Genomic DNA, 27,175 nt, shown 5'->3' with positions numbered 1-27,175 from the left:
ACTTCAAAAGGAGTTGTTTTTGTACAGATTTTGTACAAAATTTATGTACAGATTTTACTGACAAGAGAGCTGCCAAATAATAACAATGATTTTTTGTTAACTATGTTTGCATAGATATCATTATAGTGCTCTGTTTATAACATCTCATCTTTACAAGCCTTCCAAAACCAGAACACTATAAGCACTTTGAATTGCCACTGTGTATGAAAAGTGCTATATGCATAAATTTGTCTTGACTTGCCTTCCTGTAAATACTGAATAAGCCGAAAAAAAATCATGAATCACAAACCAAATATGAGGCTGCATGTGATAATTCATTAGCTGTCGTCACTTCATTTCACTTAATTTTGCCGTTGACATCACCTCAAGGACATGACAGGAGCCAGACTCGTTATGGAACTCACCTGGAAACAACTCACTTATATCAACAAACCCAAGCCAAACCTAATGCTTCGGCCATAGATGGAAGGTCCTTCTGTCCCTCTGAGCTTTTAGACATCTTGGGAGATTCCAGTAAAGCTGTCAGAATGCTTTGTGCTAAGGCTATGTGCTACACCATTATGCTGGCATCTCATTGAATTACTGAGCATAATTTAAAGTAAATGTACGACAGACAAAGGGGGGAGCCATCCTCCTCTGGCTGACAACAGTCCACAATAATAACAACTTTAAGAGAAAATAAATAAATAATAATAAAATACAAAAATAAGCAATTAATGTCTAGTCCTGTTTTATAGAAGTCCTAGTCTGGACTAAAGCTCATCACACATGACAATGTCCATCAAGGGCACTGAAGAAGTAGTTGGCTGGGGTGGAGGTGTGGTGGGCTACAGCAGGGGACATCAGGGGGTGGTGGGAGTAGCCATGGCAGCTGAGACAGGTTGAGGCTCAGTAACATCATGACATCAGGGGTAGGTGTACCCAGGCAGAAAGAGAACAGATTATTAGGCTTGTCCAGGTACAAGAGTGTGTAAATTAGGGAACTATAATATGCAAAGATGGACAGATCTAGCTGTGGCAGCACAGCTAAAAGGACAGAGCCAGAAGGAACCACAGGCATGAGAGCACCCTGGAACATCAGCACTCTGCCACTTTCAGTCAACAAACTTGAGTGACAATAGAGGTGCAGGGACAGCATCATAACATCCCAGTTTACCAAAACTCTAAATGCCCATGGACCCCCAGCCCTACAGCTTTACCCAAGATGGGTAGTTAATAAAATGCCTGACTGTAAAGATGGGTTTTCAGCCTCACCTTAAATATTGAGACAGTGTCTGAGTATCAAACATTTACAGGAAGGTTATTCCATAGTGTGGGACCTTTATAGGAAAAGGCTCTGCCGCCTGCAGTAGATTTTCTTATTCTTGGTACTAATAAAGAGCCTGCACCTTTTGATCTAAGCAAATGTGGTGGGTCATAATGCACTAGGAGTTCTCTAAGGTACTGTGGAGCAAGGCCATTTAATGCCATTCAGATCATTAGAAGTATTTTATAATCAATACGATATTTAACCAGAGCCAATGTAAAGTAGCTAAGATAGGCGTGATATCAAATTTTCTAATTCTAGTAAGAATCTGGCTGCTGCTTTTTGAACTAGCTGGACCTTGTTTAGGCATGTAATGGTACAGCCACATAGTAAGGCATTACAGTAGTCTAATCTTGAAGTGATAAATGCATGGACTGGCTTTTCTGCATCATGTGAGGAGAGTTTTTTCCTAGTTTTAGCAATGTTCCTGAGTTGGAGAAAGGCGGTCCTAGAAATATTATTTATATGAGCTTTGAATGAGAGAATGGGATCCATAATTACTCCAAGATCATTAACTGTTAGAGAATATGTGATTGGGAAACCATTGAGGTTCATTGAGTAACCAACATTTATATCAATCTGGTTCATCAAAGAGTTAACAGGACCTCATTATTTCTGTTTGGTGCAAAGGGATTTCATAAGATAGTATACATGCAGTAATTGTAATATTTTTCCCTTAAGGTTCAAATGAACTTGAAACTGTCTTGAATCCAAACCTTTAACACTCATTTTCTGAGCATGTCAAGCATAATGGAACTGAGTAGGTGTCAATCAGGCAGGCCCAGGACATGGTAATTTCTGATGATAATCCTGCTGACCTGGATTAGGGAAGAAACCTTGGGAGGACTAATAATCAAGAGAGAACCCATTCTCACTGGGCAGCCCAGCTAGTAACTGCTAGTCTAAGTAGCCACTTCAGTGTAGATGTGGGAGCCTCAGTTACTCCAGTGGGTCTAGGATGGGTGGGCTGTTTCTGACATCGCAGCATCAGTTAATCTATTAGCATCGATTTATCTACTGGCAGCACTAGTTCATTTACTGGCAGCACTGGTTTATCTAGTGGCAGCTTCATCTTATCTACAGGCAGGACCAGGACATTTTCTTAGATGCTTTGACCAAACCTAAAGTGATCAATGCAGATTCTCTCATTTTGGAATAACTTCTTAACACGAAGCGCAGTCAGGTATTTAATACATCCCAGGGTCTAATCTTTGTGATTTTTATATCAAAGAATGTCATTAACACTGACATTTGCTTCTAATGTCATGTATTTCTCTGAAGCACACAACTGATTTAAATTTTTATGGTAATTTTTCATATAATTTATAGTTTAGCCTCAGTTAACCCATGCATTATCATCATTCAAATGACTTTTTGTATGCATTACCAAGTTTGGGCTCATCATCACATTTTCATGCTTTTTTGTATCATGCTACAAATGAAATGACTTCTTGTTTGCAAGGTCATCTTAAAAGAGGAAAATATTTTTGTTTTGATTTGTTGCCCATGTTTTGTACTTGTTGTGTATAAAAATATTGCTTATATTAAAGGCCTCATGTTGTAGCACTAAGATTATAGGCAAATCATAGAGTAAAATTTTTTTGTATATATTTATATTAGACCAATAACAAAACAAGAAGTAGAAAATCCCATTTGGAGTTAAGGCCAAACTATTTGGAGTTAAGTCCTTACCATTAGATTTGGTTAAGACTGCAGGGATGCATAACCTATTTGCATTTGCCAGCGATTTTCAGGGGTGGAGTTTGAACAGAGTTAGGACGCAAATGATTCGCAACCATTCCACGTATCTGTATGTGACAGTGAAAAACAGTGGGCGATGTTAAAAAAAGAAATATAAACTTGTGCTAAATTCAACAATTGCGGTTTCTGACTTTGCCTATTTATTTACGACAGAGACAGCGATCTATTACAGCTTGGTGACGCAGGTTACGCAAATGCCGAGGAATTATACGCATGCGCAAGAGAATTATTTAGCGCAGAAAAGCTAGTTACGTTTACTTTGATTCTGAGCCTCAAAAAACTGAACCAAGGGGTATGAGTTGGAATAGGTGATGTCCAAAGGTCAGCAGTGATTTTCTCTGCCCACTTCATTGTTCTGCATTTATTCACTACATAACGACTGAGCAGGTATACATCCTTGAGATTCAGATCGCTTCAAATCTGTGGTTTTCCTGTTATTCCTCATGCTTGCTACTTCCACAAATGAGAGAACCATACCAGCATGTTTGTATTGTTATTCATTACATTAACATCACTTGTTTAATTACGGACACCCTTTGATATTTTCTTCCCTGAAGTAAAGACCAGATCCTGATATAAGGTAAACAGCCATGTATAATTTATTACAAAAGCACTTAGTTCCTCAGTACATCCCCAGTATTAGGTTTTAGACAAGACATTGATTCCTGAGTACGCAAACATCTGTGGTTCCGACTGAGAGCTTCCAATGAAGCTCCATACTTAAATCCCTAACTGAAAAACATATTTCTGTTTAATTTTCGCATTTAAACGATTACCTGCATATACAGCAACATCAATTTTATAAGCACATGATATGAAAGCTGGGATGGCTTTCACCAAAATCTTTCTTGTTTTAGTTCCTTATAATAAGTTTAAAGAAGTGAAATGATTCAACAACAAAAGACAATCCTTATAACAAACCTTCCAAAGGGAGAAACGCGGGCTGAAAGTTTTGTTCCGGCTTTAGATTCTTGCCAGCCGTTTCCAGGAAGTGGTCCCGTCCGAATGCGCCCTCATGTGGCCTCCTGGAACACTGCACTCCTTTTTCACAAACTGTTCCACGTTGAACTTGCACGTGACATAGATAACATAGTGCAACTTGCTGAAACCACGCCTCTCTAGACAGGTCTGGTCATCTGGTCACCTCAGATAGACAACAGACAGCCTTTGGAGGAGAAGAGCATTACTCACTGCACAGCCCAAATCCATGAGAATATTAAAAGGTAATATTAAAAAGACAAGATGGGGAAATGCAAGAGAGATTTGGAATTTTCAGGTTTTGATGACTACTCTTATTACTTCTGTTAAATCTTCCTTTTAACTGACAAAAACCCCAACAGTTTCCATAACCTGAAAGGCTTTTCCGAAAGTTCCTTCTTTTCAGTACTACGCATTCTCACTGATGTATTTTAAGTGCTATTTTACTATTTTAATGCCACCAATGGAAAAATATTCTCTAACTATTTAAGATATATACAAACCTGATATCTACAAAGGTTGATGCATATTATACTGTATCTCTTTTGGTACATACAACACTGAAAAGATAGAGACAATTGGGTACAGTTTTGGATGTACTGCTACTGTCTCTGTCCTACGTAGCCCTTGGGGTAACAACTATCCAGTGCATAGCAGTCACTCAGGTAAATGGCAATGGATAGGATGTCCTCTGGAGATGACGTCCACTCCAGAATTTTCTTGGCCCGGTACACGCACAAGAAGCTGTGCATCTTCCCCTCTAAGACAACATGCCTCTGAGGTGATGTTGCACAACAAACAGACCTCTAAATATGGTGCTGTGTCCTCTCCATTTCCAAGAATGCCATTGCAGTGTCAAGCATGGTCCCTAAACCACTGCACACAATCCTGCAGGCTTTCTACATAAGTAATCGACAGACCTCCTGTGTGTTTGAGAATAGAGCATTCATTGCGCGTAGTCTCTCACTCTGCGTAGGATATCTGTGCAACATTCCAGGACTTTTCTAGCTGATATGGAGTATACAGGCAGTAAAGCTCTTGGATGTTTCCAGCTGATGTGCAGTATACAGCACCTAAACTGGAAGTGACACAGCTCTCTGGTCTAGGACAGTGTATGTCTTGGGACACTTAGTGAAATAGTCTGTGGCCACTAGAACATGCGGTTCCTGGTGGGAAAGGGGCCTAGGATGTCTAGGGATACCCAATCCATCAGTGAACTGGAGCGAGAAGACTAAAGCTGGGAGTGTGACTGCTACAGCAGCCCCTTTGGCATGCACTTGTTGAAGCGATGATCGTACAGCTCCACATCTGCACACCAGTCTTGAATTCTGCTGCAACAGCCTCAGCATCTTGCCTGATGGAAGTGCCCCATTCCAGCTGACCCATGCACCAACAGTCCTCCTCAAACTGAGTGGCAGCAGCATCTACCACACATGCTGCAAATGCATCAGCTCCTCCCATACACAGTACAGTAGCTTGTTGTGCATCCGGAGGCTGTTCCTGTGTTGAGCCCATACAGCGTCATGTCTGCACGACCCATCTGCATGCCCAAGACAACTCCACGCTCCTTCCAACACACAGCATCACATTCTGTGTTACTGGGCACATTTACAGCAGTAGTGGCATTCCCTTTAGCTACCTCTGCACTCTAATCATGGCATGTTCATTACCAGCATCCTTCAATGGCACATGGGCAGCAAGAGAGGGTATCAGAGTTACTGTGTAGGAGTTCCCAGCATGGTGTCTGTGAAGTGGTTGGCTGGTGAAGTGCAGATTTGCGATCCATCTCATGACCTGACCTTTAGCCTTTCTGAACTGCATGAGCTAAGTCAAGTTGTGATCAGGATGCAGGATGAAGGAGATCCCATAGAGGTAAGAGTGTAAATGGCATAGCCCCAGCATGACAGCCGAGAGTTCTCTTCTCATCATGCAGTAATGTTCTGATCAAGTATCGACTGTAGTATTCGATGACTCTTCCAGTCCCGTCCTGTACCTGTGAAAGGACAGCATCAGCACACCAGTCACTCCTCAGGGCCATTTGGCATTTTGTGGGCAAAGCTCTGTATTGCTCTGTATGGGCTCATCAGACCATACCACATTTGCATTTATTTATTTATCTATTTATTTTTGTATCATGCTACGATAAAAATGAATCGTTGTTTGAAAGGTCATGGTAAAGAAATATATTTTTGTTTGTGTTTTACATTATAAAAATACAGTGTTGTACACGTTTTTTATTTGTTACGTATAAAATATTGCCTAAATTAAAGGCTAACATCGTAGCACTGATATTATAGGCAACTCATATGGTATAATTTATTTGCATACTGGGCAACGTGGAAATTTTTTTTTAAAAAAGGAATATAACTATGCTAAATTGAACAATGTTAGTTTATTTACGAAATTTATGCTTATTTATTTACGAAAAAGACAGCAATCTAGTACAACAACGTCGTGACGTAGGTTACCCAAACGCCACGTTATTGCTCGCAATTTACGCAATTATACGCATGCGCTACACAAAAAGCACAGAATAGTTAGCTAGAGTTAGCACGTTTATTTTAATTGGTTAAGTCTAGAAGAAAATTTTTGACAGTTTTTTTCAACTTATCTCTTCCCATCGGATATTCAGCACACATCAGTTATCTTAATGATGAACAAAGCTAGCTTTAATACAAGCGATAATGCAAATGGACCTGATAAAGTTGATATGTCTCTTGGTAAGTAACATTAAATGCCACATTAGTACCACATTAGCTACCTAGCCCCAATATCTACAGTATTGGCAGCTAGTTAGTTAGCTAGGTTAACTTAAATAGCTAGATGGCTATGAAGAGCCTTTCCTAGCTCTCGAATTAAAGTCGAATTGTAGTCTCTTCAAATTAACTTGCTGGATAAGAATATTCCCTATTAATATCGCTAGCGGAAAATGATGCGTTGTTGGCATCAAGTTTTCATTTCAACAGATAGCTAACCTAGATTAGCTCTTGATAGGGTGATCTTGCAGAGAGCCTTATCGTTTTTACCCTTGGTGAGATGGCTAGGGCAGCTAGCTAGGTATATTAGCTAGGCAGCTAATTAATTGTAAGCTAGCTAGCCAATGTCTGAAAGATTTGTTAGTGTAATGTTTCTGGAAACACAAGCCAACAGTGCAGAGGTGAACTTTCACGTATAAACGGACGTTTCAGTACTTTTAATGCTAATTATTATGACTTACCCGACTTAAGGAGTCGAGTTGATTTTTTTTTTTTTAAATAGAAACTGTTCAAAGAAATTTAAATAGAATTTTAATTTAAATAGAAATTTAAATAGAAAATGTTCAAAGCGCTGTTGGCCTTTTCTTGCCTCCATTTCCATTGTTTCCATTTCCATCCCTCATTTTAGCTAGTTTGACCAGTCGTTTCCACTAATATAAAAAAATTAGCCATTGATTACTGGTGCTTTTTTCTGTCTCATACAAACATAAGTAAGGGGTTGTATGAAAGAAGACATACAAGGAGTGGGTGTCTGCAGCAAGGTGCATGTCCATCAGTTAACTGGCACCTCCATTTCCCACAGATGATATCATCCGGCTGAATAAGAAACAGAGCCAGAAGGCAGCCTCCAGGAAGCGCAGGCTTGCCGTGAGGGGCCACCTCATCCAGGGGAGGCGAGTTGGAGACTGGGCTGGTGCGCCTCTGCAGAGGGGTCATTAAATAACCTTTTAAATCACTGTTACATCATCTTTACATTCAGCAGATCTAAGAATATTCAGTAGCTGGACCCTTCTGTCTTTGTGCACTTTGTACATCTTAACAGCAACTTTTGCAATGAAAACAGGTTGCACAAATCTAATTGTGGATTTGATCAGCTGGTGGGCAGCTGTGTTGGCATTTCTTTGAATGCAGCTGGTGTTGTTGTACTGCCAATACTTTGTATCTGAAACAATACAAAGCAATGGTTACCCACAGTTCGATGTTAAGTTATACTGACATGTTTAATTCTGCTCGCCCGCTTTCAGGAGCGGGTGTAAACAGACTCTTCGGCCGTGGCTGGAAAGTTCCAGCTCGCCGTGGGCAGGGGGTCATTACCGGCCTGGCTGCAAGGAAGGCTGCAGCCCTGATGAAGGGGGTTAGTCCTCTGAACCGGCCGGCACTGAGCCGAAAGATGCTGAGCCGGCCTGGCCAAAGCTGTTTCCACCTAAACCGTTCAGCCCTAGCTCAGGTAACTAAAGAGCAAAGCAGATTTTGGTCAAATAAGCCATTTCTGCTTTTAAAGTTGAAGGTATATTGAAATATTATGATGAGTGGGCTGTCTGTAAATCCCTGTAACATTTTAAAAACTCAAATGAATTCTTCCATATTTTATGTTAGAGCATTATAAATACCTCATATATTGTTTGGTTGCTGTTTTATTTTTTTTTGTAATATACTTATTGGTTAGAGAGCCAAGCCATTTATTCTGCTTCATGAGGCCCATCCCAGACGCATGCAGGAGCAGAGGTGGCCATACACACAGATGGATAGACAGAATACTCCAGGCCATGTTGCTCACAGGCCCTTCCAGCTCCGTAGAAAATGGTGAGCTCACATAATGAAATACATTTGGAATTATATAGGTAATTTAGCCTTAGTAGAACAGTCAAATTCATGACTGCTAAATGTTGATGCATCATAAAATATAATGACAAGATTGAGTTTATAATCTTATGAAGCGTTGCCGGAAGATTAACTTTGAGATCATGTGGTGATTTGATTTGGAATTTCCATTGTGTGTGTGTGTGTGTGTGTGTGTGTGTGTGTGTGTGTGTGTTCTATTTATTTAATTTATGTATGTATGTATTTATTTATTTATTTATTGTGGGAGTATTGTCTGTGTAGATGTAGTACAAAATCACAGAACCAAAGCATGAATTAAAACACAGTCAGGGGTTGGTACCTATATGGTACTCCACTTAAGAAGCCATAGTTTTTTTTTTAGTTGTTTTTTTTTTTTCTTCTTCTTCTTTTGCACTGCTACTCTCTCTGTTCCATGCAGGAATGCTCCTCAAGTTCATGAGTCACAGAGGGAGGCTCGCCAGGCTACCTTCCTGTCCAGAAGAGGCCTCAAGGTGTATAGCCAGTTCCCTCCATTCTTCTGGCTCTTTGCCTGTTCTTAATGCATGTCAGTATTTCAGGTCGTCTTAACTGTTAGTGTCACAATGGAGTTGAGGCCAGAATTCAAACAGAGAAATAAATTCCAGCACCTGACCACACCTTGGATGGGCAATTTGGGCAATGCAGAGCAAAACGCTGCAGTTCAAAGTTAAGCTCCATGCGCATACCTGTTTCTGCTCCTTCAGATTTGGCCGAACCGTGGAGAACTATCTCTGTGTTTTAACAGGTTCACACTCGTGTGCAGAAAACCACGCCGGGCCCAGCAATGCCAAGGACCAGACCGTAAGCCTGCCAAAGAGACCCAGTTTTATTTTTCTATGAGAATATTTAATAGTTCCAGCAACAGTATTCTTGCCTTCAGAGTGTTTTGTTGTTTAGTGACTTTCCTGTTAAGTTTTTATATAAATTCTGTTGCTGATCGTATACTTTATGTAGCATTAAGATTTGTGACTGTTGTACGTACATATTGTTTACCCTGTGATCACCAGGTGGCGCACTCCGCTGACCACCAGTGGCATTCTTACTGTGTCTATAGACAACCCCACTGCCAGAACTCAACCTGAGTATGTTTACAGCTGCTGTGATCAAACATTGAGGAGCTTTAGGCTGTTTTTTTTTTTTGTTTTTTTTAAATAATAATGTTCCGTCTCACGCATCTCTGTGAGCTATTTTTTAAAATCCACCTGAAACTCTTGCGTGCATGAGTGTGATTTGTAAAGGTGTTTTGCCCTGCAGGCCTGCTCACTCGTGGTCTCTGCACCCCCAAAACCCAGCACTGACCCCCACAGAGGCAGAGCCTGAGAAGAAATCACCCAAGGGTGTCGCCTTGCAGTTCGACATCAACAGTGTTGGAAAACAGGTAGAGTTTGCTCTCGCCACCAATCAACTGAACTTAAGCCTGATCTTCTACTAAATGGGAGCATATTTCATGTAGATGTTTAAACTATGAACATATGAAGTGCAGTGGGAAAAGTAATGTAAGGTTAATATGGGATGCAGTTACTAGTTTGAGTAATGAAACTAAAGGTGGATGTTGTAAGCAGCCCATGTGAAAGTTTTTCTATCTTTGTTCACCAGACGTCCATGACCCTGAATGAACGCTTCCGCATTCTGAAGGACAAGCGTGTCACTGCAGCACAGCAGAGCAGCAAAGGTGGCAGATTCGTCACTGTGGGCTAGTAATGAGTTCCAAGAGCCAATGAAAGAGACTCACTGAGGTTACATGTCCCTATTGCCCCTATCGCAGAGCAGTAGACAGACCTGCACCTACCTTGGAAGACAGAACAGCCAAAACACCTGAGCTTGCCATCGGTTAATGTAATGCTGTTCATGACAGATGTTGTTGACTTTCCTGGGCTGAGATGTTTACATATTGGAATGTGAATGCACTGATCCTGTAGAGGAACAGTTATGAGGATTTTTCTGTATGTGTATTTGATTATAAAGTCTTCTTTTATGACGTTAGTGCTGATAAATTTTGACTGTTTGTGTTGTTTCTTGAGAAATCTTTTACATGAGTTTGTTTATACAAAAAGGGAAAATATTTGAGGAACATTTCTTTGTTATAAGTTGCATTTTTCTCTTTTGTCAAACAGATGTTTAGTGTTTTAAATTTTGTTTTATAAAGTTTCATTAAACAAATGCCATACTGGTGTTCTGTAAATGGCTGATCACAAAGTTAAAACTGCAAATCATGTTTTTGTTCACATTGGACTCAGTCACATCTGATTTCTGCCATTCCTGCCTGAGAATGCATATAGAGAGAAGTATATAAAGCATGTGATTTTATACAAGACAGTCAAATGTCTTAAAATCAAGTAATCTGAGGTCCATTGTCATATTTTACTTGCTTCTAATTGAAGTGGATTTGACCTAATACCTAAAAAGTCAATTCTAAAAATGAGAAATTTGGTCATATTTAAAAGTTTATTAGGCCCAATACAATACTAAAGTGAAATTATCGTTTATTTGACTATTAGTTACATGTAAGCCTTTCCCTGCAATCTGAGCTCAAAGTAAAGGCTGCACAAGTGAATTTATACAAATGGTTGCAAATATCATTCACGTAAATGAGCTATATATATTACCACTAAAAAGTAGCAAACAATATGTATGAAAGTGATTATTTTTACCTTTGCGCTTTAAAGTGCAGATTATATGCGATGATAAATTTAATTGAACTACCACATGGAGGTAGCAGTGTTTTAAAATAGATTGAGTAGTCTTTGAAACAGCCGTACCACGTTTCATAACGTGAATATCATTGAAAAAATGATTTGTTGCTCCTTTAAGGAAACGAAGCCCGTACCCCAGAAGTGAATGTGTTTAGTTTTTACTGGAATGCATTGGGAAGCTGTTCAAAATGTCAATGAAACATGCACGTTTTAAAAAATCAAGTTCTCATTTATACAAAGCCACTAGTACCCTTTCAGTCCGTGTCGTTGCTTGTCTGTCGGTGTGTCACTAATGTTCGCGACTTGGGAAACAAATGTAAGAAGATTTCCCTTTTAGACACTACATCTAAAGGGAAGGATGCGTTTGTTTACACATTAATATTTTAATATTAATTATTAGGATAAATAGCCTAAGGCTGTTTTCGAATTTATGTTTTGAAACATAAAAGCGTCAAATGACTACGAATTATAGGTATAATAGTTAATAGGTGACAACTGCTCCTTTGGTGATCGGAAACATGAAATTAATTTCCGGTTGTGTGTTCTGCATCGACTCACTTCCGACTACACCGGATAGCTACGATAACGGATAAAGCAAGGTGGAAAGTTTTTGGCGCATAAAAGCTCTCTTGCACTGAGGTCTAATCTGCAAATGCACATATTTAAAGTAGCTTGACTCGCGTTGTTAGTTTCACCTATGACTTCACTTATGTATTGCATAAATATTAATACGCTAGCTAAATACTGCCGTTCATTTCCTGTCAATCGCCGTTTCCCTACTTGATCGTTTCCTGACCGCAGAGCCGACTAACACCATTTGTGCCTTGCTGCCTGTTGCAAGGTCTATTCGTAAAAGCGGAAAAACGAACCGAAAAGATACCCTTTTATTTACTCAGTGTCATGTTTCATAACATTGCGAGGTGAAAATAAACCGGATCTCTGTCCAGTCATTAACTACGATAATAAATCCACAATAGCCAGGCTAAGAAACTGGACCGAAACAATGTTTACACGAGCTAACCCCCCGCCCCCCAATAGTCCATATACACAGTCGTTTACATGCATTCCAACACAATCTGACTCAGTAATAATATGAAAGCCTTGTGGTACCTGAGGTTTAGGTGGCCTGAGTCAGAAAATATTAAAAATAAAGATTCAGTACAACATATCTGGAATCTGAATATTGCATTTATTTAAATACATTAAAATTTTTTGCAATGTAACAAAACTATTGGCATATGAAATTCCAACACCATTTTGACAAACGAAACATGGCTCACTTCATTTTTCTGTGGCTAGTGCACTGAACACTAGTTTTGTTTTCATGTATCTCTTCCACATTGTTCACAGCCTGCTATCTTACATTAAGAGTGCCGAATACAAATATGAGGTAAGAAAGTGGTTTGACAAATAACAGATCATGCAGAACATGCTAAAAAAAAGCAACAAAAAAGTCATGTGAAGGAGAAAGTAAGAAAAAAAAAAGTACATAGAATGTGCATAAAAAAAATTGAGTTTACACTGCTTCGCATCTTTGGTTACAAAGTAGGTTGAAACGATTTCACAGCTTCGTAATCCCCCATCCCAACCTGAAAACACACACAAGACCATTGGGGTAGGGTTGGTAGGAGAGTGTGGCAATTCACTTCCCACATTTTTCAGCATACCAGCAACAGAACTGAAGACTTCATCAGGATGGACCGCTGCGGATTCAGTTAAAATGCCATCCCTAGTACAAAGCCTAACTCATGCTATACACTCTATACAAAATGTACATTCAAACTAGGTCTTGACCCTTTCACATTTTCAGTTTGGTGGTAAAAATCACCATTTAGTGTTTGAACTCACCCCATTGCTTTCTATTGTCACTTGTGGGATTTATAAATTCATAATACAGACTGCAGGTTATGTAGCCAATTGAAGTCAGACTGACTGGAAAAATTCAGGCTCTCCTTTTACTGTCAGCATTTGTGTTGCCATTCTTCTCCAAACACAGCAGCCCTCTAATAAATAACAGTACAATACAATTGACTGGTGAATTTAAAGGACAAAATTATGGTGGCTCTGAAAAATAGACTCTTGCTTGAAAACAGCAATGCCAAAAATACCCTTCTCATGGCTGGATACTTTTTTCCTTAAAAAAAAAAAAACCAAAAACAAAACCCCCCCCCCCAAAACACTCATTTCGGTCTGCCCTTCTGCTGGCAAGAATCAGACCTTCCACCTCACCCAGAGGGTGGGCCCACACAGGACCTCACACAGGATCCCCTGATATTGTCTGATCAGAAACGCTCTGACGCAGGGAAGGCTGACAGCACAAACATACATTGAAGCACTGCTCGTTGATTTTTTTTTTCTGTTTGTTTTTTTTCTTTCTAAGCTGGTGGTAAACAAGACATTTTTTCTTTTTTGTAATATATACTTAATCTGAGGACACTGCTTTTGTGCCGCTCCTTCCCCCGGAGGAAGGGTGAGGGTGAGCATCAAGCGGAGGTAACACTAGGCTGTAGGGGTGGTGGGACACTCACGGACTGACTGAGCTCTGGCTGAAAGGGGGGAGGGTGCTGAGTCTGGGGCGGGGCCTGGCCTGCCCCCAGCTGGGAGGGGGCAGCACCACATGAGGCCGCTGCCTGCACTGAAAGCTGCGAGAGCTGCTCACTGTTGGCCAGAGACTTGAGCACAGCATTCTCCCGCTCCAGCACAGAGTTCCTCTCGTACAACTCCTTGATCTGGTCCTTCAGCACCTCCACCTCCTCCCGCACAGCAAACATTAGATGGCTTTTAACGAGATCCTGCACAGAGGAGCAAAAAACAGACACCTTTAAGATCTGGCTTCAATGAACCTGTGGTAGTCACTTGGTAACTGCATCAATTGGAACCATCTCACTGCTCTGGGATCGCTAGCTCAGGACCCACCCAGCACCTCTGGCTATCGCCATTTGCTTCAAATTGCAAATCAGGCATGCTCTATTTTTAAAACAGGCAGCATGGTTTTAGCCAAGATAAGCAGGTGTTTGGAATGAGCCCATGGACACACTAAGTAATAATGGCCATAAAACCAGCAAATCAATAACAGTTCTTTATTGAGGAAGACTCAGACTGAAGGTCAACATTGACCTTTAGTCAGTGTTCTTCCAAAGATCATTTTCACAGCTACTGAAGTTCATTTGTACAAGTAGAATGATTAAAATAACCACACCCACACACAACAGACTCTGAAAAATTACCATCTAGGCCTGGTCTGAAGGTTAAGACCAAGGTATAAATGAGAGAACAGGATAGCAGTCTCTGACTCTCTTCCTGTGACTACAGACACATTACACACAATATAGAGACTACAGCTAAGCCTGGGTGGTTTCGTGCAAACCTTTTGGCGCAAAAAAAAATAAAAAATTTGCACCATGGTTGGTGTTCATCATAGTAGAATTACTTAGAAAACAGGTTCTCAATCCAGTCCCCCAACCAGACCAGATTTCTGTTCCATTCCAACTTCTCATATCACTAAACCAGGTATTAAAAGGACTGAAGAGCTCTTCGTTACCAGGCAAGGTTGGAAAACATGGACTGGCTGAGGGGCTACAGGGACTGGATTGAACACTAGCTTGAAGGCTACATGTAGAGGAACATAACATGAAATGAATTATGTTCCATTATAAATTGTCATATATTATTTATGCTAGTGAAGCAATATGAATGTTTTACGCTTGGTATTTTTTGTGGCAGGATTTCACTATAATTTACATGACATCTGATATTTGCCACCTTACATTATACATATATTTTCATAATGATTAATTTATTTTGACTCTGGTCAATATAGTTAAGTAAAATGACAGACCTTTAAACAAGTGCCACTTCCATTACATAATGGAATGGTGTAATGGAGTAGGATTTGCTAGTGTGCACACTGTAATAATAATAATAACAATAACAACAATAACCAAACCTGTGGTTTGGATGGGGAAACTTTGGCTGTGACAATTTTCATCTGTTAAATGCTGCTGCCTTTCCTTTGCTTTCCTGCACCCGTTCGCCGTTTTACTTGACCAGTACCACAATTTGGCGACACACTCAAGTGTGCCAATTTCACACATGCGTAGGCTACATTACATTTCCCAGCTCTGGCTGGGCTATGATGTGTGTGAAAGATGACAGTAACTCACGTTACTACCCGCACAAAAATGTTGGAATTCATGTCTGTGTATTAAACAAAAGGTACTGCAGCAAAAATTTTACAAAAAGAAGGATGAAGGGTACATTGCAGTTTATGCCAACATAACGTTCCACCCAACTGGGTCTTCATCATGGTGCTCTGTCGAAACTAGGTATGAAACGTTAAGAACAGTGCAGAACTCCTTGTTTTGTAACTAGGTTCTGTAAAATAAGCATAAAAAATAAACTAATAACCTTTTTACAATGGCCTATAACAAAAATGCAAATTAATGAAACAAAACATCTGGCACTTCATTTTCAGTTCCTGGTTGCTGTTTTTAGACCAGAGTGCCTTGAATTTCCATTTTGGTTTCAGGCAAGACATTTCATTTCACTATACCACTAGCTAGTTGGTGTTGTGGAGCCAGAATAACACAACCTGATGGTGTTTGGTATGGTCTTACTGTTACTTAAAAACTTAAAGGTGGTGATGCATTACTAATGCAACAGATTGTTTCAAGGCAGACAGATGCAAAATTACACAGATTTTATTACATTACCACTCAGTGCTCATAAATGTTCATTTAAAATTGTGCTCTGCTTACCAGCAAGTCAGGAGATGACAGAGGAAAAGGAACTTACCATTGCTTGTTCTATTTTATTATCAATGGCAACAACACTTGCTCCAGAGGCACTGAAAGAGAAAGAGAAGCACAGTGAGACAAGCCACATTCCGATTCTACCGCTCCTATCAACAGCGACACACAATCATAAAAGTCACCGTAGCAATTCTGGGTGCCGTGGGCGAGGTGAGCACCATTACATTACGCGCCCTCTTATTAACCACCAAAGGCAGCAGGAGCACTATGAGACAACCGTGTTAACACTCGTTCAAAGCCGACCACTTTCAAGGCCTAGTCAGGAGAACAAAGTATGTACTGAGACTGCTTATGTACGGATCTGTGCACCCAAAAGTGTCTGAGCAGCAGGGCTGTCGCATGCAGATATTTGCCCTTTTGTGACACGCGTCTTTGGCATTTCTCTCGCCCTTTTGCCACAGTTGTTAATAGACTCTAATGAGCCAGAGAAGACGCCAAAAACCCCATGGAGCACAGCAGCAGCCAAGTCTGTGTGGCATCAGTCTGTTAGGTGATGGCAAAGATCAGAGATCCATGTGCCTAGTGCCAACACTAATCTGAATCTCTTAAAGGAGCAGGGCAGGATGTGTGCTATGTAACGTTAGGTGCTCTGAGGTGGAAATCATCCTAGGTCCTTGGGCATAGTCTCAGCCTGCAGCCAAAGATGCACATGCAACGGCACAAGGGCAGAATTTAAACGTGGATGTGATCAGCAGTCAATACAGGTGCATTTAGGGACAGTAGATGCCCTCTCTCTTGGTATCTTATGTAGTGCTTCTAATGGAGAACAGTGACATCTCGCTGGTATGGTAGTAAACATGCTAAAAGAAAATGCACATAGACCCTCCCTCCTGCATCCATGTTGGGGACTGCACTGGATTCAGCTATACCACACGGTTGGTCATTAGCTGACAGCTCCAGCTTAATTGGCCTGTTTACAATAGAATGCACTCATAGCCCTAAACCACAGGGTCATGATGCTGAAAATTAGCGAGTGCTTTTGATCTCTCCACTCGAGCTGGAGCGACTAAACTACAAGTCACAGCAGGACATGCATATGTGCTGATTTTTCTAGGAGTGCTACATATGTTACACAACAGCAAAGGAGACAGACAGATAGACAGAGGAAATGGAGCTAAATGTGACCGGTTTCCACAACATGGTTTACATATGAGCAATCTCCCTTTCAAATTAGATGGCAATTACAGGTAAAGGTACCCAGGGCTTCCTGTCCAATTACAGCACCTGGCAAACACGAAGGCCTACCTGAAAAGTGCATTATACCTCTCCCCAATATACAAGTGCAAAAATAAGAGTCATATGTAAACGCTTAACCGCAGCACAATTCTTTGACTTGCTCATCCTCTGCTAAATCTCAAAGGCACAATCAGATATGAAATTTTCCTAAGACGTTGATTGTCCCAGAGGAATGCCGAAGGCTAGCACGGCTTTTCTGATCCAGCCTGAAAGCCAAAGCTGGGGGTAAAGTCCACTCTTTGAACATGAAATCCACACAAGACACACACTGTCAGGGTTCATTGGGCTTACAGTCCGAACAGAGTCATGCATCTCTCCCGCCCAACCTTCCGTAAGCGTCCCTTGAGTGTGGGGAAGTATAGAGACGCATCTTGAGGGAATGCACAATTCAAAGCCCTCTGGAAGTGTGCAGCGCATAGGCAGCTGAGGGAAGAGATCAAGACGACCTCCTCCATAAACGCGAAATGTTTATTGTACCAGGCTCCAGACTGCTAGTGCCTCGCCATCTTACAGATCACTGGCTTCGATGGGTGGCCAAGTCATGTGCAAGATCCCCTGGTTTATGAACAGGGCTCGGAGGTGAGGATGGTCGGTTCTATCCATGCTCCTCTTGAGCTCCACCTACAGGTGTCAGTGCTGCACGGTAACAGTAATAGAGCAGACACCATTCAGTGTCGGTTCAAGTTTTATTAAGGAATTTAAGTCTTTTGTTTTTAAAGTTTTGAATGTTTCTGGGAAGTGCTATGTACGAACATGCCGATTTGTGCAATGCAGAAATTCTTTCGCTACAGAGTCTGAATTCCTGTCATCTGAGACAATTTAGGCTACAAGTAACCATAACTAACATCTAACACACAGCTACAGAATGTAGGCCTGGAACATCTCCCTATTCATTTGCAATGCTTAGGAGAACACAGTTAAAATACCTTCTATTCACCACCAACACTTAGAACTTTAAAGTACAGACATTAAATATTGTGCAAGATAACAGAACTTCCCTAAAGCCAGCAGTGGCTGATCAGCTCCAGCTCTGGGTTAAAAGTCTTACTTGAGTCTAAATTTAGTGCAGTTCTCCACTTGAATCTCTCCTGAGATTCAAAAGACATGTCAAAAATAACCTAATAAAAGGGAAAAAAAACCTGTCACTGCACTCCAATGTTAATAAGCCAGTTAACAGCCAAAAAGTAGTACTGCAGTGCTTGTTGTGGGAGACACAGGTGGTCTAACACACCCATTTCAACTCTCCAGCCAACTCCGTTGAATGAGGTGTGTTAAATCCAAGAAACCCAAACATGTCCTTCAGGACCAGGACTCAGTATTAAAGTACACACACACGCACGCACAAAAAAGAGATGAAAATGTACCATGACTGTGAGGGGCCCAACTTACCATGTTAGTGAACTCAAACAATGTAGCCACAACACACCGAAATGGCACCTGGAACCTTCATTCTACTGACTGGCGCTTTCCACCCTAGCCCAAAGCATCAGAGCTACTGTTAAAGAAATGGAAGGCACGGTCGCCCTAGCGTGACCCACTGTTCGTGCGGCGAGCCACCATGCCATGCCTGCTCCATACAGCAATGCGTTAAAGCTGCAATACTAAAGCTCACACTGTGGGGTTTGGGGGGGGGGGGGGGGCCATATACTGTACCTATCGGCCGAGGGCTTGGGTTCACGCGGCCTACTGCCAGCCTGGAAAGCCCGGTAGAAAGCTGCAGAGGGGTTCCTGCATTCCATCCATTAGAGAGAGAGAACAGAAGACAGTTAGGAGGACAGAGACAGAGGGCAAAGTGCAAGGGTGGACAGGAGGGGTCTTTGGGAACATTGAGACTGTCGGGGACATTAAAGCAAGTGAGGTTCTATCAGTTCTTAAGGGGGGTTGGAAAATAAAAGGGGAAAAAAGACAAAAAAAAAACTAAACACTGCCATCAGCATTCCAGTCGATTCCCTGGTAGTCAATGGAAACAATGTCTTTTTTTTTTTTTTTTGTTAAAATGAACTATTCATTTATTTCCCCCCGTCATGTGAATAAGTGGCACCTTGTGTCACCGCATCAGCAGTACATGAGAGGTTTGTTAAATGAGGTCATCTGCATTTGTGAAAAAGAGTCAAGAGGACACACCGAAGTTGTTACAGATTAAAGTTTATGAGGTGGGGGGCCTCCTCCAACAGGTTAACGTTTTCTTCAACTCTGCCAAGACTATAGGGCCAGGTACAGAACGCACCATATAACCAGGGCTGGAGCAGCAGGGGTGACGAGTGACAACGTACGGGAAAGGGAGAGGGGTGGGTTAGCAGTTCAGGTTTACTCTGTGAGGGAATGTCTGAAATTGGACCTCATTCTGCCTTTCCTAAAATGCCTGGAACACATTCTACTACCTTGGAACCCTTCACTGGGCTTCTCAAAAGCATTGGCTATTTTTCATACTTAAATCGTTGCTTGTAACCATCCTCAATAAGATTTCAGAAATGTCTTAATTCACTGAGATGAGCTACGTAAATCGGTTTTGGATGGAGAAATTAAGGGGGTTGCCACATCTGTAAAGCATCTCAAACTGTGACATCACCCTTTCTGTGCCATTATTGTGGGTTTTGAGCAAATTTTTGAAGGAACAAATATGAAAAATATGAAGAAAAAAAAATTGGATCAGCTTCTGCATAAAGTTCAGTATCTGCATTCAAATGGCAAAAATTAAAAAAAAAAAAAGACAGTGGTTACTATGTGACCTGTGCAGGTTAAAAATAGCCTCAGTTTAATTTACCACTGACAGATGCTAACTTTCCAGTTACTTCACACCCTACTTTGTGGCAATTCCCATATTTAAATTAAAATTCACGAAGAAAAGCCTATTTGCAATTCTGTAGCAGAATGGTGAACAGGTTAGTTGTGTGATATCTGGGTCTACCTCTGGAAATGGCGCACACACACTAGTTCCCCTTGACGTAGTGCAAACCTTTTTGGTTAGCCTTCAAAATCATGACCGTTTCCAACAACTTCTGGTTAAGCATTTAAATGGCAAGCATTTACACTCCTGCAAATCTCTAAGACAACTCTTCATGCTTTAACTCTGCATTCTTTTGTTTTCCCCTTGCAGACCTCAGCTGGGCGTCTAGAAAAGTGACCTTCTGCATTATAAACTATGCCTGGTGCTTGCAACCTTTTTGCTTAAAACCACAAAAAAGAGATACATGTGCAGTTTTTTTTTTTTTTGGGGGGGGGGGGGGGGGGGGAAGCACACGAGCATCTGCTTCAGACATACACGAAATGGACAGTCCGAAGGCTACTGGAGGAAAGAAGAGCATGTAGCAGGACCAAGAGGCGCTGCGCTACAACGGAAATACTCCTCCCCACCACCCCAATTGCGGTGGTTCGCCCCAAGGGTCTGACCCAAACAGCAGACCACAGTGGACAAATCCAGTACTTTAAGGCAACCTATGGACATATGCAGGTCATGCAAGGGTCCCCCTGTGTTTGTGTAAACACAGGGGCTGAACCCACACTGGGCCCCTGTTGCTGCTACTGGGCTTTCTAAGCACCTCTGGAACAGTGCTGCACTGAGAGGACCATAAATCCTTCACTGTTAAGGATACTTCAGCCAGGTGGGATGCAGGTAGGGGAGCCCCCCTACTTCCACCAATATTAGCCATACTTGTTGAAGAGTCTAAAATGTTCCGCTCCTTTCATGTGGGTTCATTTAGTTTGTCAATTCTTTTTACAGGGCATCATAAACACAGTGGAATGTGAGGTTTTGCTGGTGTGTAATCTTACAAAGACCTTAAAAGTGGGATTAAAATGGCTTGCTGTCGACAAAAGAAATACTCCAAGTTAGGATTTTACCACACAATTCAATGCAAAAGAATTTTGACAACATAAACAGCATAGCTATTTCAACACAAGTACAGCTCATCCATCCTGTTAAGTGACTTCAATACTTGTGATTATCTGAAAACTTTGCAGGTTTGGGGGTGGTGTCAATTTGCTTTAGTACTGAAAGTGTTAATCATTCCTCATTTATGGACCATTGATAAATATTTGGGTAACACTTGTTAACATCACACTTTCTGGTTCTTTTTTTAGGGTTGAAACTACAGCCTACAATAATCATGAGACAGCCGCATGAGATGCATTATATTTGCAGAAATTAGACATTTTAGCGCTAACATGTCCGGCTCTGCAGATCAAAGAGGTGCAGACCATATTATTTGTTCAGCATGTCATCTGTCATCAAACCATAGACAGTTTGAGATGAAGGCTGAGGCAATAAGTGAAAGAGTCAAGATGCAAACTACAAATAGTGAGAGTTTTGGGCAGACTTATACACTCTTACACTAACTCAAAATTATCCATGCCAAACCATGACCACATGAAGCCACAAACAGAGTAAGGGCTGCAGGAATATGGGGAAAATCATTTCCTTACACAGGATGAGAACATAGTCCACTTTTCTAGTACAAAAGATTCTGAAAGTATGTCAGGTTTCCATAGACCACATGAAATCAAAAATGCAAATGTAAGTCTAATAACCATCATAGGCAAAAAGAATCATGCTATTAAAGACTAAATTCATATGCACATTCATCTTACATCAATTATAATTTCTCAGGAAAAAAATTCTCTCCAATTATTTGATTATAAGAACTTCAGAAAAGAATGCACTTACACATTCTAACCACTGGGTGGAGCACAATCGCTCGCCTCAAAGGGCCTGAAGCAGCATGAACTCTTGGGAAACGCAGGGGGATCCACACATTCATCCAATGCCCCATGGCACATGTGCGAGAATAATCACAGAGCATTCATGCAGACGTCTCAGAGACAGGCGACCCAGTGTTCAACACTTAGCTGACGGAGATCTCAATTTAAATACGACATCCAACAACAATGCTGGTGAGATCATCTAGAGATAATCAAAGTTGAAACAGCTTTACACTGTCTATATAGCCTGACAAGAAGAGATTCATTCTTCAAGAGAGAAAGAAACCAGTTCTGCAGGTACCCCAACAAAGATTTAAAAGCAGTTTGTGCTCAACTTGAAAATGCTGCTTTTTTTTTTTTAAGGCTAAAACAACAGAGCTCAACACACTGACTTTATCCTGAAGTGCTCCTGCAAGATGTACACATTTTTCCACCTCAAGTTTTCCCACCACAAATTATCTTTATGCTAGGTGTAAGAGCCCAGTTGAACTGGAATGCTATCTTAAAGGAAACCAAATTCACTCACTTTGATCTCACAGAGACAGCTGCCTGTCAGAGGCCACTGCTGAGGAGAAGATGTAGGAAAGGTGTCTATGCATCCACAAGGTACAGAATGTGCAGGCTCTCTGAGTGGGGTAATAAGGGGTGGGGAAAAGGCTGGCAACATGGGGGGGGGGGGGTGTTTCATCTGCTACTAAATGACAGGAAAAAACATTTACACTGCAGCATGACACAGCGGTCTTATCTTTGGCACGGGGGGTTACTTTACGCCGCGCGATAGGCATGCACGAACCATCACATGACTCCCCCCTCGCCCTCCCTCCACATATCAGCAGGCAGAAGGTGTTCCCAGCCTCTGAAGCCTTCCTAAGCTGCTTGCCCCTCTGAGCTCAGGAGGCAAATGCCACGGTAACGCAGCATGCATGGAGTGAGTGCATGCCAAGCCACAAAGCCACGGGGCACCTGAGGGCTCCCGGTTTCCTCCTACACGCTCATCGGAGAGTCGATGAGCTGCAAGGAAACGTGCAACTCAGGAACTGAAAGTGAGCGAGCAAGAGGAAACGATGCATCAACACAACCGAAACTATCGCACCAGACGTCCCTGCATCCACACATTGAATAATACTCAGTGTCTTTCTGGACAACACCAACCACAAATTAAGCAGTTGTATTTTGTTATTTTGTATAACATTACATATTGCTCTGTTTGTCTTAATAGACTCAATCAACTTCTGTCCTTATCAAATTTCACTGTACTATACAATGACAAATTATCTGAGTATCTTTAGTGATCAGTTTTGACAATGAGGACATGCAACAATGTCAGTTCCAGAGAAAAGCCCCCAGGGCTCTGCAACAGGAGGCCATTCAAATACACTGCCAACTCGCACTAACATTTTCCTTACATCAGGAGTGGTGAAAGCATGAACATCATGATGTTGTCATTTGCCTTTAAAAAAATCTTAAGGAAGCTCTGTCTATATCGCAAGTGCCTGTGGCATCAGAAAGAACAGAAGCCTAACGCAGTGGTCAGAGTGGAGGCCAGAGTTTAAAGAAATAAGGAAACTATTCTTGACTGCAAAGGGAACCTCCGACCACGCATGGGGCATGCAAGGCAGTCAGACCCTCTCACCAAGTCATTTCTGCATCATTTTGAAACAAACTGACTAAGCTGAAACTTTGGGGCTGCATCTTAAAAAAAATGCCATTTTAATAAGTCAAGGGGGATTGGCTTTCACGTCTTACCATTCAGCAGGCTTCCCCAGAGCTTTAATAGAGTCTTACCAAGAGCTGCTGAACACTGTGTCTCCATCCTATGGTCTATGGTGATCATCAGAGTATACCCCCAACCCCACCGACATACAGCCAATGGTACAACTTATTAGTCCACATCACCATAGTTTACCAGGGGGGGAAAGGTATTCTTAGGATATGAATGACCATATCTCAAGAATATTAAAATCATCTTAAAACATCCTATATAAAAACTTCTGTTCTGCCCCACACTTAAACGAATAATGATTACAAACTTATTCAAAATACTGTTATCTAGTGTGGCACTCTATTTTCACAACCTTTACTATGATCTTAACTAGGCCTTAAGAAGCTCAGAAATACAAAACAGTGCAAGGACGACTGGCTACATGGTGGGATGCTGCATAAAGTCTCTCCATAAATAACGCAAATGAAAGACCCCTCACCTGTCATCATCCCCGTCAATGGGGATGGGTATTCCGAAAAAGCTGTTCACTGCAGGATTAGACAACGGCAGGTCATCTGCAATCAGGGGCTTCCCTGCCTCCTTGCCAGGAACTAGAGGGGCCAGAAGCGGGGCATCTGATTTTCTCCGGCTCTCTTCCGGCTGGCCGAAGCCACTGCCTGTGGCAGTGACACCAGGCAGCCCGCTGTTGCGGGGGACCTGTGCATGTGCCGGCATGCCAGTGGAGGACATGGGCATGCCTGCACCACCTGCCGCCCCCAACGAAGGTATGGCGCCAGCCGACACAGGCAAGGCTGTGGCACTCTGTGGAGCTGCTGCTAAGCTGTGGGTCGCATTTGCAGGCGAGTACTGCCCCAGCTGGACTGAGGACCCTTGAGCAAGGGGGGCTACGCCACCCAACATCCCTGTCCCATGCTGGGGCAAGAGACTTGGGACCGATGATCCTGGCTGGCTTGCAGGTAAAGGAAGACCTCCAGGGAGGCCTCCGATATCTCCAGGCACCCCCAGCACACCTCCTGCAGCTGGAGTGGGCACAGGGGATGGCCCCTGGCTGACGCCGTGGCCAACAGGCAGACTGGTCCCCGGGTGGGTCTGGGCAACAGTCAGAGGCAAGTGCTGCTGTCCATATTCAACCTGACTGGCAGGCATGAGGCCAGGCTGAGCTTGCAGGTGGTGGCCTATAGGTAACTGCTGAGGAGTCTGCTGTTGTGTCTGATAGAGCAGGGTCTGTGCTGGAGGAGTGGAGGCCATGCCAGGAGACTTCTGAACATGAGTGGCTGGGTGCAGGCCATTGTGGCCCGGTGGGAGGAGGCCATGGGCGACGGCGGCATGAGAACTGGGCTGGACTGGAGCCGATTTGCTGCTGAGGGACTCAGGGTTCGCTGTCCCAGTCCCTGTGGTGCCATGCTGCAACACTACACTGTAGCCATGGGGCACCTGAGGATCAAACTGATGCGGGGATGCTTGAAGAGAAGCTGAGTCAAGCGCAGAATCTGGGCCCTGGTTAGAAAGCCCAGCCTGAGTGGCCACAGAACCGCCTGTAGCACCCAACCCACTGTCTCTTTCCGTTCCTTGCTCCGTTACATTTGGATGTCTTATACTATCCACAGTCCTACTGATAACAGAACCCTCAGGATCTTTTTCATAAAATTCTGTGCAAGTCCACCTACCCCGTTTGAAGGGCTCCCCTGTACCATGATCAAGTTTGATGACCCTGAAGCGTGAACTGCAGCTCGCTGTAGCCGATGCGGTAGCGTTCGAATGTGTGGCTGTCGACTGTTGCGTGCTGACGGGAACGTTACCTTGACCTCCTGCCGCGGCACAGCTGGGCTGCTGGACGGCCCCCGTGTGGGGTGCACTCTGGACAGCTCCCGGGGACTGTTGGTGCGAAAGTCCTGGCTCGCCTACATTACGGAAGCCAAAGCTCCCATTCGGCGGCCCCGACGAAACAGGTCCCGGTTTGTGAAGAGCCTCTGGTTCTCCGACATTGTTTAACGCTTCCTCAGACGAACTTCTGTCACATACTTCGGGCTCAAAATCGGCCCGGGACATATCAAATATTTCCGACGACACGTCCTCAGTCCGTGATTCATCTGGGTCATCCAAGCTCTCAGTATCGTCTGTGGCGTTGCTGGCCGCTACTTGAGCCTGTGTCACACTTGTGATCTGAAAACAGCTTTTCTTTTTTACCGGCATCTTTGACATTTTCTAAACGTATATAATGGCAGTACTGGGTTTAAATAAATAACGCTAATCTCACCTCTTTCACTACACAAAACAGCAGAAACTGTGGCACTGCACCAAGTTTTAAGCCATTAGCTAGCGAGATGAATCGTGCGTCATCGGTCTTCCTCTTCTCTCCTGTTGCATTTTCGACGCTCATACAACAGACAAAACCAACCTCGAAAGGCGTCCACACACAAAGAAGACCCCAGATCTGATGCCAATTAAAAAACAAACAAACAAAAACTCCGCCCGGTCCTTTGTCAGACAGAACTGGCCTCCGATTTTAAGTACCGTCCCGTCTCCGCAGTAGCCAGTAGGCCGATATCGCCGATGCGCCTGTCCAGCTGCAACTGCTACTTTAGTCTGAGGCGGGCCCACTCCCCCTGCGCTTCTTTATAAAGAAGTATGGAAGACATCTGCAAAATGTGCATTACTCCATCTCTACACTAACCAACTAAATAATTACCACTCTGATGATATTTTAAAGGTGTATGTACAAATCAGAATACTGAGAATAAAGTGTTCAGGTAACGTCTCTGAGTTCGGAAGCTGAATTTCCAAAATTTCACCTCTCGACAAGATGGCTAAATCTGCAATGCATGCTGGGAAATGAGCGCAACAGGCACTGCGCAGAAAGTGGTGAATACACATCTTACGCAAGATCTAGTTTGACAACGTACACAGTATTAGGTTCCTTGGACAACGTTCCAAAGTTCGCACCAGATTGCATGCTCCAAACCGCTCTTTTCTGACGATTAGATTTTGTTTGCGGTTTTTTTTGTTGTTGTTGTTTTTCTTGTTGACTTTTGGACGTTAGCTACCTTGTTACCTTACACGAAAAACGTTGTTTGTGGAGAGAAAACAGTGATGTAAGGGTATCTTACATCTGGGTAAGCTGTAATACAATGTTTTTTTTCTTTAAAATTCGTGTTTGTTTTATTTATCATATTTGCAAATATAAATACACGAATCAATCCTATTTTTGTTTTAGCATAGGCCCATGACTGACCATAATGTGAAATGAAAGGAATGGCCAGTAGAGGGAACCATCTACATTCAGAAGGTAGAAATGTCCGGGAGGCGGAGCGTCTAGCGTTAAGTGTCCTTGGAGAACGATTCTTCTCCATTAT

At 42.4% G+C, this 27,175-nt stretch overlaps 2 protein-coding genes across 7 annotated transcripts; one reads left to right on the top strand and one right to left on the bottom strand.

Annotated features, from left to right (window-relative positions):
- The first annotated feature begins 6,563 nt into the window (after window positions 1–6,563).
- LOC113590709 (UAP56-interacting factor-like) lies at window positions 6,564–10,968 on the top strand. Of its 3 annotated transcripts, none has more exons than XM_027030996.2 (9): window positions 6,564–6,765; window positions 7,604–7,732; window positions 8,046–8,248; window positions 8,498–8,604; window positions 9,062–9,134; window positions 9,407–9,462; window positions 9,669–9,743; window positions 9,916–10,039; window positions 10,258–10,968. In XM_027030996.2, the coding sequence occupies exons 1-9, from the start codon at window positions 6,696–6,698 to the stop codon at window positions 10,357–10,359; spliced, it is 939 nt and encodes a 312-aa protein (XP_026886797.2). In that variant the 5' UTR covers window positions 6,564–6,695; the 3' UTR covers window positions 10,360–10,968. The 3 variants fall into 3 exon arrangements, with proteins under 3 accessions (XP_026886797.2, XP_035392178.1, XP_035392177.1); XM_035536285.1 differs by having other exon boundaries at window positions 7,604–7,714; window positions 8,468–8,604; window positions 10,258–10,966; XM_035536284.1 differs by having other exon boundaries at window positions 8,468–8,604; window positions 10,258–10,966.
- A 1,556-nt stretch (window positions 10,969–12,524) lies between these two features.
- tsc22d2 (TSC22 domain family 2) lies at window positions 12,525–26,628 on the bottom strand. 4 transcript variants are annotated; one of them, XM_035536217.1, is made up of 6 exons: window positions 26,080–26,628; window positions 24,301–25,985; window positions 19,055–19,129; window positions 16,149–16,200; window positions 13,883–14,146; window positions 12,525–12,943 (listed from the first exon to the last, which is right to left on the bottom strand). In XM_035536217.1, the coding sequence occupies exons 1-6, from the start codon at window positions 26,200–26,202 to the stop codon at window positions 12,893–12,895; spliced, it is 2,250 nt and encodes a 749-aa protein (XP_035392110.1). In that variant the 5' UTR covers window positions 26,203–26,628; the 3' UTR covers window positions 12,525–12,892. The 4 variants fall into 4 exon arrangements, with proteins under 4 accessions (XP_035392110.1, XP_026886795.2, XP_035392111.1 ...); XM_027030994.2 differs by lacking the exon at window positions 19,055–19,129; XM_035536218.1 differs by having other exon boundaries at window positions 24,301–26,172.
- Between the last annotated feature and the right edge of the window lie 547 nt (window positions 26,629–27,175).

Source organism: Electrophorus electricus, chromosome 18 (genome assembly GCF_013358815.1).
Source record: "Electrophorus electricus isolate fEleEle1 chromosome 18, fEleEle1.pri, whole genome shotgun sequence".
Classification (NCBI taxonomy): Eukaryota; Metazoa; Chordata; class Actinopteri; order Gymnotiformes; family Gymnotidae; genus Electrophorus; species Electrophorus electricus.
This window is presented reverse-complemented; position numbering and strand designations above follow the sequence as displayed.